General features: G+C 51.9%; 1 protein-coding gene across 2 annotated transcripts in view; it reads right to left on the reverse strand.

Annotated features, from left to right (window-relative positions):
* LOC108924513 (F-box/WD repeat-containing protein 7) overlaps positions 1-14,264 on the reverse strand; it is a 54,307-nt gene that overhangs the window by 12,334 nt on the left and 27,709 nt on the right. Inside the window, exons 1-3 of one of the 2 annotated variants that reach the window (XM_018735943.2) lie at positions 8,491-8,946; positions 3,834-3,916; positions 908-1,049 (exon numbers count right to left, since the gene is read on the reverse strand). In XM_018735943.2, coding sequence (XP_018591459.1) covers positions 908-1,049; positions 3,834-3,916; positions 8,491-8,529 — 264 coding nt within the window. In that variant the 5' untranslated portion in view covers positions 8,530-8,946. Of the gene's footprint in view, positions 1-907; positions 1,050-3,833; positions 3,917-8,490; positions 8,947-14,264 lie in introns of those variants that run through there. The other variant, XM_029258933.1, reaches the window with a different exon arrangement.

Here is a 14,264-nt window from a genome sequence, read left to right on the forward strand (position 1 = left end):
CCCCCTTAACCGCATACTTGTGCCAAACCACAACCATTTCAGACAAGGAAATACAAAGAAATCGATGGAGAAAGATGGATTAGGGCTTCGAGATCACGGGTGCAGTTTCACTAGGATTTGGGCGCCAGTGGAGTATCAGCTATGGGCAAGGAAAGTTTCACTTGAAATTATCTCATCCGCAAAGCTCTGTCTACTAGAGACTCACCCACAGCTCAGCAGTATTAACTGTGTCTCCTGCAATAGGACTGAAACGGAAGCAGCGCGCGCACCAACTTATCCCTCTATTTACCTGGATGAAAAGATTTACACACTTGTACAGGGGAACAAAAAAGCCTGATTTCAGCGTAAACATACACTAAAGATGCCCAGAGCACAAGTTCCAGCTTCACAGTAATACAATTGTGCTCAAACAAGAGAGACTCAAATGTATGAAAACGAAGGGTGTGGTGCGGCTGCTTTTATTAACTCCTTAATCCAACCGTCCAAAACGGGTCTTAAGCAAACAGCGTGGCTCAAACTGTCAAGCCTCCAACAGCGGCGGCTTGAGCAGATTACCTGAACAAATAATAATCATATCTGTTCCACGCTAGGATCATGTGCTACACTTCTGCTGAAGGCAGGATGGGGAAGGATGGGGGGGTGTTACACGTTGTATCCGAGTGGGTTGTTCACTCACCGTCAGATCAGGTAATCCCACAGCAGGGGGGCTCGCAGCAGCAGACCTGCAATTACCCTGAAGGGAAGGTGAGTGCGAGCAACACCTGGATTCAGGTGAGCGGAAGGGCCTCTGGGCCGTTGTGAGAAAGCAGCGCTGGAGGGGCGGTGGTGGGTGCGAGGGCCAGACAATGACTTGCCAGTGTGTGAGGGTACAGTTATCCAGGCTGCCTGCCTGGGGTGGCGTTCTCACCTGAAAAGTACGCAGCCATTCCTGGAGGCCGGTGGGGGGCTGAATCGAGGGGATGCGGCGCCGCTGCTGTCCCTGCCCATTGGCTGCCCTCAAATGGCCAAATGTGGTGGGTGTGGTCGGGTATGGGACCAGACCTGTGGGGCTGTAGGACAGGGAGGGAGGGAGGCAGGCAAGCGTTTTCAAGCTAAGCATGGAAACTCCTCAGAAACCACCTGCTGTGTAAGCAGGGCATTTTTCAGAGGTGATTCTTATTACTGCTCCCCTGGCAATTTCAGAAGCTCATTTATGAACCACAATTACAGGGAGGTTTAACTTGAGCAAAGGGAAACACCTCCATATATGGTGCCTTCTGTATAGCACAATTAAAAAAAATAAATAAATTTTAAAAAAAACATGAAATAAGACAGGAAGGAAGGAAGGAATCAGGAACAAACAACATAACAGGAAGATATTTATGAAAATAAATGTCTGGGTGGTGGAGGCGGGGGGGTTCTACTGTAACATTTCCCACACAGTACAGTAATCATGAAAGGACCCAAGGCTCTAATGAGGCAAACACACCACTCTTCTGTCTGATACAGACAGATCTGCCTGTCTTTTCATCACAAATAACGATCTCTCGAACCCAGGACCCAGCTGCTCGCAGGCACATCATTACAGAAGCACTGACAAGGCAGAACTGCACTCTGGTGTCTCCTCGCCGCGCCCGCAGCACGTCTCGCCTCGTGTTTGCCGTGTGTTTCTGTAACGAAACTGGTCCCAATCGGCAAAGGCCTCCGCCGGTTGGACCGTAGGCCTTAGATTCTGACATATCTTGAAGAACGAACTGTTCTTTTAAATAAAATTAAAAACAAAAAGGGGGGGAGTGGCAAGCGGCGGCAGGGGTCCGGGGTCAGAGCGCTCTCGTTCCAGCTACACACCTGGCTTCCCGAGATTTCCGTGCAGCGGCTCTCCTTCTTTACCAGCAGTGTCCCCTAAAGGGAAGCTCCAGCACTGGGCTCGCCTCCTCAATGGACTCATCTGGAAAAGCCTTCAGCGCAGCGAAGCTCGACCGCACGCCAATTAGAGAAGAGTGCGGCCAGCCAGGTGTGTGCCCGTAGAAAGGCAGGAGAACGCAGACTCTCGGCCCTTTCTTGAAGGGCACAGAAAAAGCGCCTCCATTTATTTCAGAGGTGTACTTTCAAAGCGGGGTGAGGCACTCAGAAACAGCGTGCTAAACGGACGCCGCTGACAGTTACCAGGCTTTAGTTCGCAGCACCAGCCCTGCCGGTCGACGGCGGCGACTGTCACTTCCTACGACATTCGGATCTAGATAAGAGCGTCCCCTAAGTGACCCTTCGTGTACTGTTCCACTTAACCGGAAGTGCCGTTTATCCCAAAGTCGAGGGCGTCGCTCTGCCCCGGAGCCTCAACGCCGTATTCTGGCCCGGGATCGCACGTCTCACTCGGGAAGAGGGATTCAACCCCCTGGCACCACTCGCGAGCTACTAAACCGTAGCCCCTGTGCACCGGGACTCGGGATATGGGGGAACGGACACCAGCGTTACAGCCACGGAGCCACGGACTGCACAGCTAATCTGAACCCATGCTCCGAGTGGGGCTGGCGGGGTAGCGCCCAGGCGGTCCACACCACCTCCACTCCTCGCTGTGGACTCTACGGCTTAAGTGGAATGGTAGTACCCTCTGAACAGCAAGCTATTATTATCATCATTATTATTTATTCATTCAGCTGGGTCTTTTCTCTAAAGAGATTAGTGTTCGGTTTGTGCACTACGCTATGCTCATTTAATCATTTATACAGCTAAGTCATTTTTACCCTATCAATTCATCTAAGTACCTTGATTAAGAGTAACAAGAGGTGGGATTTGAACACGGGTCCTTCGACTGGAAGGTGACAGTTGTAACCACTATGCCATCGGCACCCCATTTAACAGTTGTTTGGGGTGTGTGTCGAGGGGTGCCGATTTCCTGCCTGCTTATCAGACGGACGTCCTCTGCTTCCTCGTCCTGTTCAAATCACCTCTCACTTTGCGGCGCTTACCATGATCCGACCACACACACACACACACACACACACACACACACACACCCCTTATAAGCGTAGCGCTTCCTCGGAGACGTGCGTTATTGAATTCCTGCTGAAAGGAGCTCCTCTTTGAGCTCGCATTACCAAACAGGACGTTTCAAATGATTTTCCGAACAAAGGATTTGCGGAGGGACGAGCAAATAAATTGCCATGTCGAATAGCGCTTCCAAAGCCGGGAACATCTGTGCAAAATGAGAAAACTGAAGAGGGGAAAGTCCGTAACTTGCTACACAAATTAACAAAGCGTGTTACATTCTGGCATTTTATTTCACCTGCAGAGAGAAACGTTTGACAGACAGACGGGTGGATAGACGGACAGACGGACAGACGGACACACGGACACACAGGAAGCCTTTCGGCTGAAGGTCTTTTCTAAGCTCACGAACCTCACTGTTAACCAGGCAACCCTGAAAATACCTTTGCACCTTACGACCCATCTGCAGGACGACAGATCCATAAATCCATAAAGATGAGCATGTGCTGTTCTCCTGGACAGTCTCCCCATCCCCCAAATTTTCACACCAGATAAACGACTCCCCCGCTGAATGCGCATCTCCTGAAGCTGAAACCCGGGCATGTAGCTGTAGAAATGGACGTCCTGCTTCCCGCTCAGTTCCATTAAAACAACATCAGTAGACGGAGAGTCGGGCAACTGGGGGTGTATTGCGGGAGAGCCCCCCTCCCCCACGCAAGACTGTGTGTGGCACATACTGTCCTCCCCAGGCCTGTGACTAGGAGGCGCGTAAATCAAGTGAGCGTGACGCTCTGCTGAAAGCTGCAGGGAATCATGGGGGTTGGGAAGGAGAGATGGAGGAGGAGGAGGGTGAGGATGTGCTTTACCTTGGGTACTCCGAGCCCTTGCACGGCTTTTTTCCTGAAGGGAAAGATCGGACCTCGGGGCCATGGTCCAACTTTCTCTTCATCTGCAAGACAAAAAAAAGAGAAAGAGAGACAGTGTGTGAGCGTGTGCGTTAGAGGCGTGCGGGTGCAGGGCAGCAGGCTGCCACAGATGCCGGCTAAGATTTATGCAACGGCCTTGGAGACGACCGAAGACGAGACAGAAGAAGCGGGCGCCCCTTCGGCAGGCGAACCACGGAGGAGCCGGTCCTGCCCAGGGCCATTGAAGATGGATTACGGAGCCCGAGACGTTTAATTAACGCTCGTCTTCACACGTTAGGCTCACCCAGCACAAAAAAGGGTGCTCTGCCATTGGCGGCGCGTTTACAGTTAAGAGATCGAGGGAGGGCGGGAGCGATCGGGAACACATGCTGGCACACAGCCTGCTGGGGCAACTGGGAGGCGTCAGTTCAGTGAAGCGAGCGCCCACATTGTTCCTCAACTCATTCCCTTGAGACGGGCGGCACGACGGGCTGCTGCCTCACAGCTCCCGTGGCTGCAGGTTCGCTCAGTCTGTGCGGAGCTGGCATCTTCTCTTCATGTTCGCGTGGGTTTCCTCTGTGCGCTTTGGTTTCCGCTCACACTTCAAAGATATGCGTTTCAGATAAACTAACGACCCTAAATTGCCCATAGGTTGCATGTATGCGATTGCCCTGTGATGAACTGGCATCGTGTTCAACGTGTACCCTGCCCCTCACTCTATGGTTCTGGGAAAGGCTCTGAGCAAACAGTTATTGATAATGAAGGGGTCAATTAATTCACTTCAGATGTGTGTCGTTTTACCCCACGGTGCTCGGCCCACGAAGGGGCCCCCAGAGCGAGCGGGCCTGTGTTGGTGTGGGTCCGGGTCCCTCCACCACAGTAGGCTTATGTGCTGCCTGCTTGCCGCTCAGGAGAGACCTCCTTAATTTATTCTGCAGTAGGAGGGAGGGGGGGGGGAGGGAGGAAGAGAGCACCCATTCTTTTACGCCACCCCCCCATGCCGCGGTCCCCCACACACACACACACACAATCGGAACCACTCCTGCCCCACTGCATAGTTAAGAGCTGGGATACAGAGTATCCACTTGGCAAACAAAGAGCGCTCTGTGCTGCGGCTCTCAAGCCCAAAACCACATTTAAATAAAACTATTTTTAGGGACATTAAATGAATTTGTGCACATGATTTGAAAGAACATTTTTTTAATCGTATTCCTTTCTGCGACATTTTGGGGAGCCGGAGTGACCCGGGGGGGGTGGGAATAGCATGCGGCGAAAACAGTCCTCCTCTCAGAAGGAGCCAGGAGTCTGTCGGCAAACCTCCGGAAGCGAAGGAGCGAACGCTGCTCAACTCGGCCCAGGAAGCCAGCAGAACAGGCCTGGGGGGCGGGAACACCTCTCCCCACCGCTGTCATTATTACCATCATTAATCTGTCGCTTGGCTGACACTTTTATTCCCGAGGAATGTAAAGCATGGTAAGTTACAGAAGCTGTGCTCTAGGGTACCGCAGCAGGCCCCCTCCTCCAGGTCACAAGCCCATGTCCTTAACCGCTTTTCTAGAATTGAAACAGCGTATGCAGGAGAGCAGCGGAACACCATTTCTGATCGGAAACAAGCTACTTCCTTAACAAAGAAAGGAGGAGAAACTTTGCAGGCTTCGTCCGACAATTGAGAGCCCCATTATTTGCAAAACAAGTCGCGATGATCACTGCGGGTGTTTTGTTCGATCGAGGCCCAGTACGGTATGGACCCATTTACTGTACACTACCGTCTAAGCTGCTTATCGCTCTAACGGCTCCCGGGATCATTAACGTGTGTGTGCGCGATAAGCCACATGCTTGTCACAGCCACCCACTGCAAAGCGATTGATCTCAGGAATATTCCCCCGAATCATTAATGTGTCAGAAACACCCGCCCTCCTAGGGAAAGGGAGGGGGGGGGGGGGGGGGGCACGTCCCTGTTTTCTTATGTTCTGCTGCCAGGGTGTTCATGAAAGGCACCTGCCGCATGGCTTTCTGGGAAAACGGGGCGGGTGGGTCTCGCCCGAGATCAAAGGCCACCGTGTGAACAACTGGAGTGTGGCTCGTGGGCTGTGGAGACAAAACACATCGCAAATGCTGAGGAAGAGGCCACGCCTGCTTCTAATGTTTCCAAAATTTTTAAAAGATTTTTTTTTTTTTTTTTTGCAGTAAGGATGTGGTTTGCGTTACGAGACGGCTTCACCGGCCGGGGCGCCGCGCTCCCAAATCCATCCCAGCTGTGATCTCACTACAATGGCAGCTCCGACTGCAGGAGAGTGTGGAACAGGGCTCTGCTCTTGGACCCTGCGGTGTGTGTGCGCGCGCAAAGCCGCACATCGACAGGTCTCCCCAGGACCAGACATCACTCCCATTGCACAGGGCCACTGGGAGCAGCTCACACACACACAGGATCAGAAACACACACAGACAAATGCAGAGACGCCATGAACAAAACCGTCTGCTCTTCGAACCCTACAAAAATGAGAATATTTCCTCTTCAAAATAAGTTGCATTTCAAACCATTCCAGGCTTTATAGGCTGGAAACCATGACAACAAAGACGGCTGGATAGCTGAAGTACATCTGTCGTTTCAAAACAAGTCCAGTGCAAAGTATCCCTATTATTAAAACCAAAAACAGTAGGAAAAATTAAAGATGAATATAGCGTAATCAACAATTACGAAAAAAACAAAGTCCAACCAAGCAAAGACTTCGGCATCTGTCCCTGTACATTAAGCTTGTGCTGTAATAAGCAGTAAAGGCCAGGAAGGTGACCCACCTTCGCCTGGACTGGGGTGTAATTACCCTACTGGGATCAGTAACAGTGACGGCGATCCACACTACACGTGCGCTGAATATTGTTCACGCATTATTGTATCCGCGTATACACACACACACACTTCTCAAGTACCCCAGTCAGGTACACAAACATTGCTGCAATCCATTTTTTTGAATTTGGGACATGGCCAGTTAATTTGCAGAGATCAGCCCATTTGTTTACACAATATGAGAAGCATAATTAACAACAGATGCACATTTTGCAATGATTTATCATTGACTAAAATTTACAAACTCAAAGGGAAAAAAAAAAAAGGTAAAAGCACCTCATAAGCATTTCTTCTGATTTTTTTTTTAAACTTAAATATAATTTCACTTTACATATCCAATTCATTAATCCTGAACATTAACTGAGGTGCTACTCCTTGGAAAAAAGCCCGTGCTGCATTATTATAAAAAATGACAAGTCTCGCTTTGAGCGCAGCAGCTCCTCCGAAGTTCTCGAGAACGTGACCAAGACATCTGTCTGTACCCTGGTACAGCTGCGGAGACGAAGAGCTGAGCCGTCCCAAATGGCTCCACGGTGCAAACACCCCACCGTCACGGTGCTGGAAATGTTTTGGCTCCAAACCCAGCAGTTCCACTCGGAAAAAGGACCGAGAAGTGCAATCGAACCCCGGACCCGGGGGTCCTAAGGCTCTCGGGGGGCTTTGGTCCCAACCTCCACCTTCCACAGGTACAACAGGGCAGCTCTCTTACAGAAACGTGGTTCAACAGCATGCTGCTATGAGCACAATGACAGCTGGGCAGCTTCTTCGAGTTTACGTTTATTATTATTATTATTATTATTATTATTACTACTATTAACAATACTAGTAGGGCCAAATCTCCAAAGCAGTGACCTGTCTCATTAATACCAGCTCATTTGTCTGCGAGAAAGGAGCACAAACCCAGCAAGCCTCGTGTCCCCAGGACAGGGGTCACCGCCGCAGTTCTGGACATCTCTAAGGTCAAACCCAGCCTCCCTCTGCAACCCCACCCCCCCACAAGGCTCGCGATCAATACCCACAGGTCAGACCCGTGGGACTCATGGGCTGCGGTCGGGGTCCACGGGGGGCTGGACCACCGCATCCATCACCGGTTCATAATGCGTGCGGGGTGTGGAAGGAGCACATTCCACAGGGGAGCGGGGGCTCGGGTTCGAAGCAGAAGCGGTGATCGCGCGGCATCACCTCGCCCTTCATCGCAAACATTTTGCTCCTTTCAGTCCTCATCATCAGGCATCTCCACCGCATCCATGCGCACAACTCCATCCATCCACACCCCGGTGCGTTACCAGCGAAACACAGTAACAGTAAACCGCATCCTCCTCACGATCCTCCTCCTCACCACCGCCGCGGTAAAACACGGTACCCCCCAGGAAGAAAGATGCAAACACACGCAGGGATCGATCATCACCGTTCACCGTGTCGATACTAACACTGGGGTTCGGAAAGCCGCACAGCCAGTGAGCTCGGCGTGGTAAAAACCTAGTATTTTTCGTCTTTTTCGGATGTGCCCAGAGCGGAAAGGCGCCTTGCCTCCGCTCGTCCCGCGTTTCACTATATATTTTTACTCTCTTTCTTTCGCCCGTCCATACATGTTACGCGCACTGCCAGTATTTTTAATATGAAGAACGGCAGCACGTCGTGACCGTCGCTCAGCGCTGGGTGCGAAGAAGAGCCGATCGTGACAGAGACGCGCAGAGCGCGGAAGGTGAGCTGCGGTGCGGTGCGGTGCGCTGTGCTGTGCTGCGCTACGGTACCGTACTGTACTCTACTCACTTTGTAGAAAATCATCTTTAAAGTGCCGTAGAACCCCATGATTGTGGTAATCCGTGCGCGCGTCTTCACGGCCGCTCAGTGTGCGCGTCCACAGAGGTGATGACGGATATAATTCTCTCTCTTTTTCTCTCTTTCAGGTGGATCCCGCACGCTCTCCGACGTGGACATGCTCCGGGCACGCACACGCGCGCCACAGCCCCGAGTCGCGATCCGCGGTACGATCCGAGGGCGTCCCGCCCCGGCGAGCGGCACGCAGAGTCGTGCTGCCTGTGCACGGAGCGCCGGAGTCAGTCAGTGTGGCTCGAGCGCAGCGCTGCGAAGGGATTCCACGTCCCCCGTGGGGGGTGCCGGATGGTGCGGTCCGGAGTGCGCGGGCGGGAGAGAGAGGGAGAGAGAGAGAGAAAGCGAGAGAGCAGCGCTCGCAGTGAGCAGCGCAGCCCAACCCAACCCCGCAGCCCAGCCTCCCTCTCACTTGTTGCCGTGGCCCCGCCCCCTCCACCGCCACGCCACGCCCCCTCCCCCTCCGCCGCCTCCTCCTTTCCTCATCACTGGGCAGATGGTATTTTCACCAGGCCTCCACTGCTAAACCAAACCCTCAGCCGGAACAAGGAAACACTAATAATAGTAACTAAAATTAAAAGTCACTTTAAAGGTGCGGCACGAGCTCCTCTCACATACACTGATGGAATACAGGCGGCTCCGGTGTGCGAAGTGCATGCAGTAAGCCGCAGTAAAATCACACCGGTGTCACACCACCAGGCTGAGCTGAGTAAACAAGAGCGGTCAACGCCGCCGTCGCATCTCCAACCTCAGCTCCCCCAGACCTCTGGTTTAATATGAACCTCATCTCTATCACATCTCCACATGCTCCATGTGCTTCTGCGTGGCCCAGCAAGTGCAGTTGTAATTGCAATTACTCTGTATGATAGAGTACAATGCAAATGGGCCTGGGTTCTGAGGTTGCAAGAAGCGGTGGGACCTGGTAGAGGGAAGCGAGTGCGCACTGTCTCCGGAGAATAGGGGGCCCTTGAGTCCTGACTCTCGTCCTAATACACGCACGGCTCTGCTCGTCCTCACTTATTATCGGGGAACCAAACAGTGGGCCGCAGCTACCTGCGCCTTTGAAGGAATAAGGCAGCCACAGAACGACAAGTGAAGGATGAGACCTCTCTCTCTCTCTCTCCAGAGAGAGAGAGAGAGAGAGAGAGAGAAGGAATATGAACACCGCCAAGAGGCCAGCAGTGGACATGTCGAGACTTGTCTCGAATCGACACCCCTGCTCCGCGTCACCTTAATGGTGGGAACGACCGACGACTCTCGGTTGTGAAATGACACGGACTGGCCTCTGGGGGGCGGTGTCACAAACTATTTGGTTCTCGATTGGTCTCGCAGGTCAAAGTCCAAAGGGGGGGGTCAAACGGAACAGCGTGCCAAAGACCCTTGCGAGGGTTCGACCCCATGATGTGCCTGTACTGCAATCGTGTTGAATCTGTCACGTGAACGCCCCTTGGAGGAAAGAGGAGCAGAGACTTGAACAAAAAACACATTTAATCGCTGCACTAAGTGCTGTGTGCGCAGCTGCGCTGAGCCTCTGTCACCCCCAGGGTCAACATGACCGCATCAGGTGTAACGAGCGGTCAAGAGACATGAGAAAACCACACATTGCGATATTTACATTATTTCACTGACACTTTTCTCCAAAGCAAAATACAGCCTTAAGCTACATAAAATTATGTACCCATTTTCACAGCTGGGTAATTTTTACTGTATCAATTCAGGGTAAATATCTTGAACAAAGGGAGTCGAGCAGGAGGTGGAATTCGAACATGGGTCGTTTGAGTATAAGGTGGCAGCTCTAATCCCTACGCCACCTGCTGCCTCACAGGCCCTACACTGTTTACTGGTAGCAGGCAGTGTATCATTCTGACCGGGTTCCAAAGCCCTGCAGTGTTCCTGTTGCTGAACCACGAGTGTCCACAGTTCTCCCCAGCCATATCCCTTGAACCCACAGCTGTATGCGATACAGCTCCTGGGCTTCACACCAACAGTTTGTGTGGATTTCCTGGAGGTGCTCTGGTTTCAACCCACAGTCCAGAGCTGTGTGTTTCAGGTAGACACTATAATGTGTATGTGTGAGAGAGAGAGAGAGAGAGAGACTGCCCTGTTACAGACAGGCGTCCCATCCAGCGTTAACATACCCTGTTTTCAGGATAGGCTCCATGCCACTGTGACCCTGGAGCAAGGCAGTTACCGACAGTGCAGCAGTGGATGTTTCCTGACTTATTAACCGTAAATTAGTTTCAGGCTGCAGCCTATGAGAAGGCAGTGTGAGCTGCTGGGATGGGCAGCCAAACTGCAAGCGCATACACTCGACAGCAGACCCCCAGCTGCCAGGCGTGTCACAGGTGTTTGGCATTACTGCAGTAAACCATCACACCCCCCCCCCCCCAATCAGAGATGCTCATTAGGACTCCTCTTAGAAGTTGTGCTCTGCTATATTAGCAGTTATTGGCTTTCAGGGGTGTTTAAGGGCATCTGGAAGTCACATACAGGAGGGAGTATTTGTGTGCCCCTACTCTGTGCAGCTCGTAATCCTGGGGAGAGTGTCTCTGAAAACATTGACGGTGGATTCACTTGTTCCCCAAGCTGTCCCCCCCAACACAAGGGACCAAACAGAGGTCTGTCTATGGTTTGTACTCATTACAAGGCTCGGCCCTGCGTTCCCGCCGTTGCCGTGACGACCCCCGGCCGGTGCTGCACTTCCCCCGAATCCACTGTTCACGCAGCGCCAGGAACGCCAGGAATGCGGGAGACGAGGCCAGCGCCGCCAAGGCTCTGCAGGCCATTGTGGAGCTCCGGGGCCCCGGAGCCCCGCATTTCCGAACAGGTGTCTCCGAGAGCGCGACAAACCAGGTCCTTGCCCTTAAAGGGACAGCACAGGCTGGGGAGCGGATTCGTGACGGATGGGCCGGGGGATGTGGCGGGGAGTCGCAGGGCGCTCTGTGTCAAACAGAAATATGGCACCATCAGAAAGAGTTCCACAGGGCAAACAGGTTCCAAAATACAGCAAAGCGGAAGGACTGATGTGGCGCCGCTGCCGCCAGCTGTCAGCACTGGCCATCAGCGGCAGGTCCTACTGTGGGGAATTTATTATGGAAAAGCAGCCCAAAATGCCACCGGACTCTCCAAAAAGCAACCAGTGCAGAGGGGGGGAGAAAACAAAGCTGCGTCAAACACACACACAAGTGGAAGGAAGAATTGAGAGGAAAGTTTCCCGGCACACACAACCCCCCAGATCTGGTTTTTTAAAAATCACCAAACACACACACACACACACACACACCAGACTCCTGCGGCACATGCTGGACACGGACTACTGGGTGTTTACAATGCAAATGCGAGAGAGACACCAGTGCATCTATAAACACCAGCCGCTCTTTGTCCTCGCAGACAGAGTCGTGGGAGGCGGTGGTGCAAACCTTCCAGACTCTGCGCCCGCAACACTCTCAATTTGGGTTGCGCGGTACGCGGGACAGCTGAGGCCCCTGCGATGCTGGAGTTAATGAATGCGGCCATGTATCGCGGCGCAGCACAAAGTACAATGATACCATCTGCTCGCGGGCAGGGCGGTGCGCCGGTCCCCTTCCGGCACAACAATGGGCCAAAGCGCCACCGCGTCCACCGTCCACAAACTTACAGGCTGAGGCTCCAGAGGGACCCGAGCTCCATGTCACACAAAGCACACGTTTATTTGAAGAAAGTCCCCTCAGACAAAGGCGTTAGCTCTAATAGCAACGACAACAATAGTCTGACTAAATTGTGTTCTCAGTGGTACCCTGAACAGATAAACTAGGTGATATACTGGAAAAATGTTAAAAAATGAAGCTATCAACAACGGTTGGATGCTATAAACATGCAGCATCAAAGCCAACTATACATTTTCCAAGGTCCCATGAAGAAGATCCAATGGGAAGTTCGTCCTGATGACTGATGTGACATAAACTTGACTTGTTTTGATGGGATAGTAAATTTTGTTATAAGTATACAAAATGTCTGGAGGGTGCAGCGTGTCTGGGGTTCGAGTCCTGATGGGGTGCCTTGCAGGCATCCCAAATACTTTTAATAAAGTTAAAAGGGACACATTCCCTTCCTGAACTGGACATTAGACACACTGCGTCCTGTCCTACAGATGCTTCTGCCGATAATTTCTGGAATTAGGAACAAAGGGGAATCGTTTGCCTTTCGGCCGCTCAGTTGCAGCGCAAAAGAAACAAGGGGATGTGCTGACGGGATGCTGTGATTGCCTCAAAATTATTCAGCTGCGGTTGAATCCCGATGCCCTGATGGGGTCGCTCCCCAGAGGGCTCTCGGCTCTGGGGACCAAGCAGAGGGTGACGCCGAGACACTGTAGATGCGCTGATACATGGTGGTACACGGTGCCGCAGCACGAATCAGTACGGATGTGTAATAACGCTCCTTTTAAGTGTGATGCCAGAACCACCACAGAACTTCATTTGTCCTCATTATCTCCTTTCACTGCCTAAATGGGCCTTGTGCGCCCCATCCGAACGCCTCTGAAGGTCACGCTTTACGGCAGCGCTGCAAGTTCTCTTTACCCGATGAAGATTCCAGAGAAATTTGGCTGTGCAAGAAATGTGAGGACAAGACAAAACTATTCAAACTGGCTCACGAAATGCGTACGGTGCCTCACCTCTCAGCATATAGCCCGTGCACTTCTGAAAAACAGCTGGGGACGAGGAGCTAGCACCCCTCTAGTTACATTTATTCATTTAGCTGATGCTTCTCTCCAAAGCAGCTTACAAGGTTAAGTTACCAACAAGTATTTAGCCATTTATACAGCTACGTAATTTTTACTGGAACAATTTAGGGTAAGTACCTTGCTCAAGGGTTCTAGAGCAGGAGGTACAATTCGAACCTGTGACCTTTGGGTCCAAAGGCAGCAGCTCTAAGCATGACACTACAAGCTGTGTCTGTACCAGTTACCGCATACGTAATGCTTCATCTTCAACGTGTCAGCAGGACGAAACGGCAGGTTGGACAGAAAGCCACGCATTGTTGCTGAGGTATGGGCAGGCGCTCTCTCTCTCTCTCTCTCACACACACACACACACACACACACACACACACACACACACACACACACACACACACAAAGAGATTCAGGCCTCGGGTGTGACATACTGCCAAGCTGTTGGGTTCACGTGAACCAGAGGCCTGCCTCTTATTTCCTACACAGCACGTACGGACAAAAGATGAAGAATAAAGGCTTGACATTGAGGGGCACCGCCGATACGTTTCCAAGTGGAAAACAGGCAAGAGGCGTTACCCCCCGTGACCTGGCAATTTACCTGACACCTCAGAGAGAAGGCATCAGCCGTGTCCCAGACGGGAAAACAAAGAGGCACGAGCGGACGGCCTTCTCCTGACCTTCTGCGGGCGACGCCAGACCCGCTTCTTCAAAGCAAAGTGACCTTTACCGTCACAAATTTGCACCGAAATCCCACCAGTTGGGCTACAGTGGAGCCTTTACAGAAAAGTCAATGTACAACGAGGGCAGGTCAACGGGCACGTCAGTTTCATCGCGCTGCTGGAAAAAATCTCAGCACTTCGGGAGCAGAAAACCTTTTTTTTTTTTTTTTTAAATAAATAAGTAGGGAAAAAATTACAGCATGTTCCATCTGACACCACTGTGGATGTGCAGCACTTTACTATCTACGAGCAATAAAAACATCAATAAACAAAACCACACGTCA

Source organism: Scleropages formosus, chromosome 16, assembly GCF_900964775.1.
Source record: "Scleropages formosus chromosome 16, fSclFor1.1, whole genome shotgun sequence".
Classification (NCBI taxonomy): Eukaryota; Metazoa; Chordata; class Actinopteri; order Osteoglossiformes; family Osteoglossidae; genus Scleropages; species Scleropages formosus.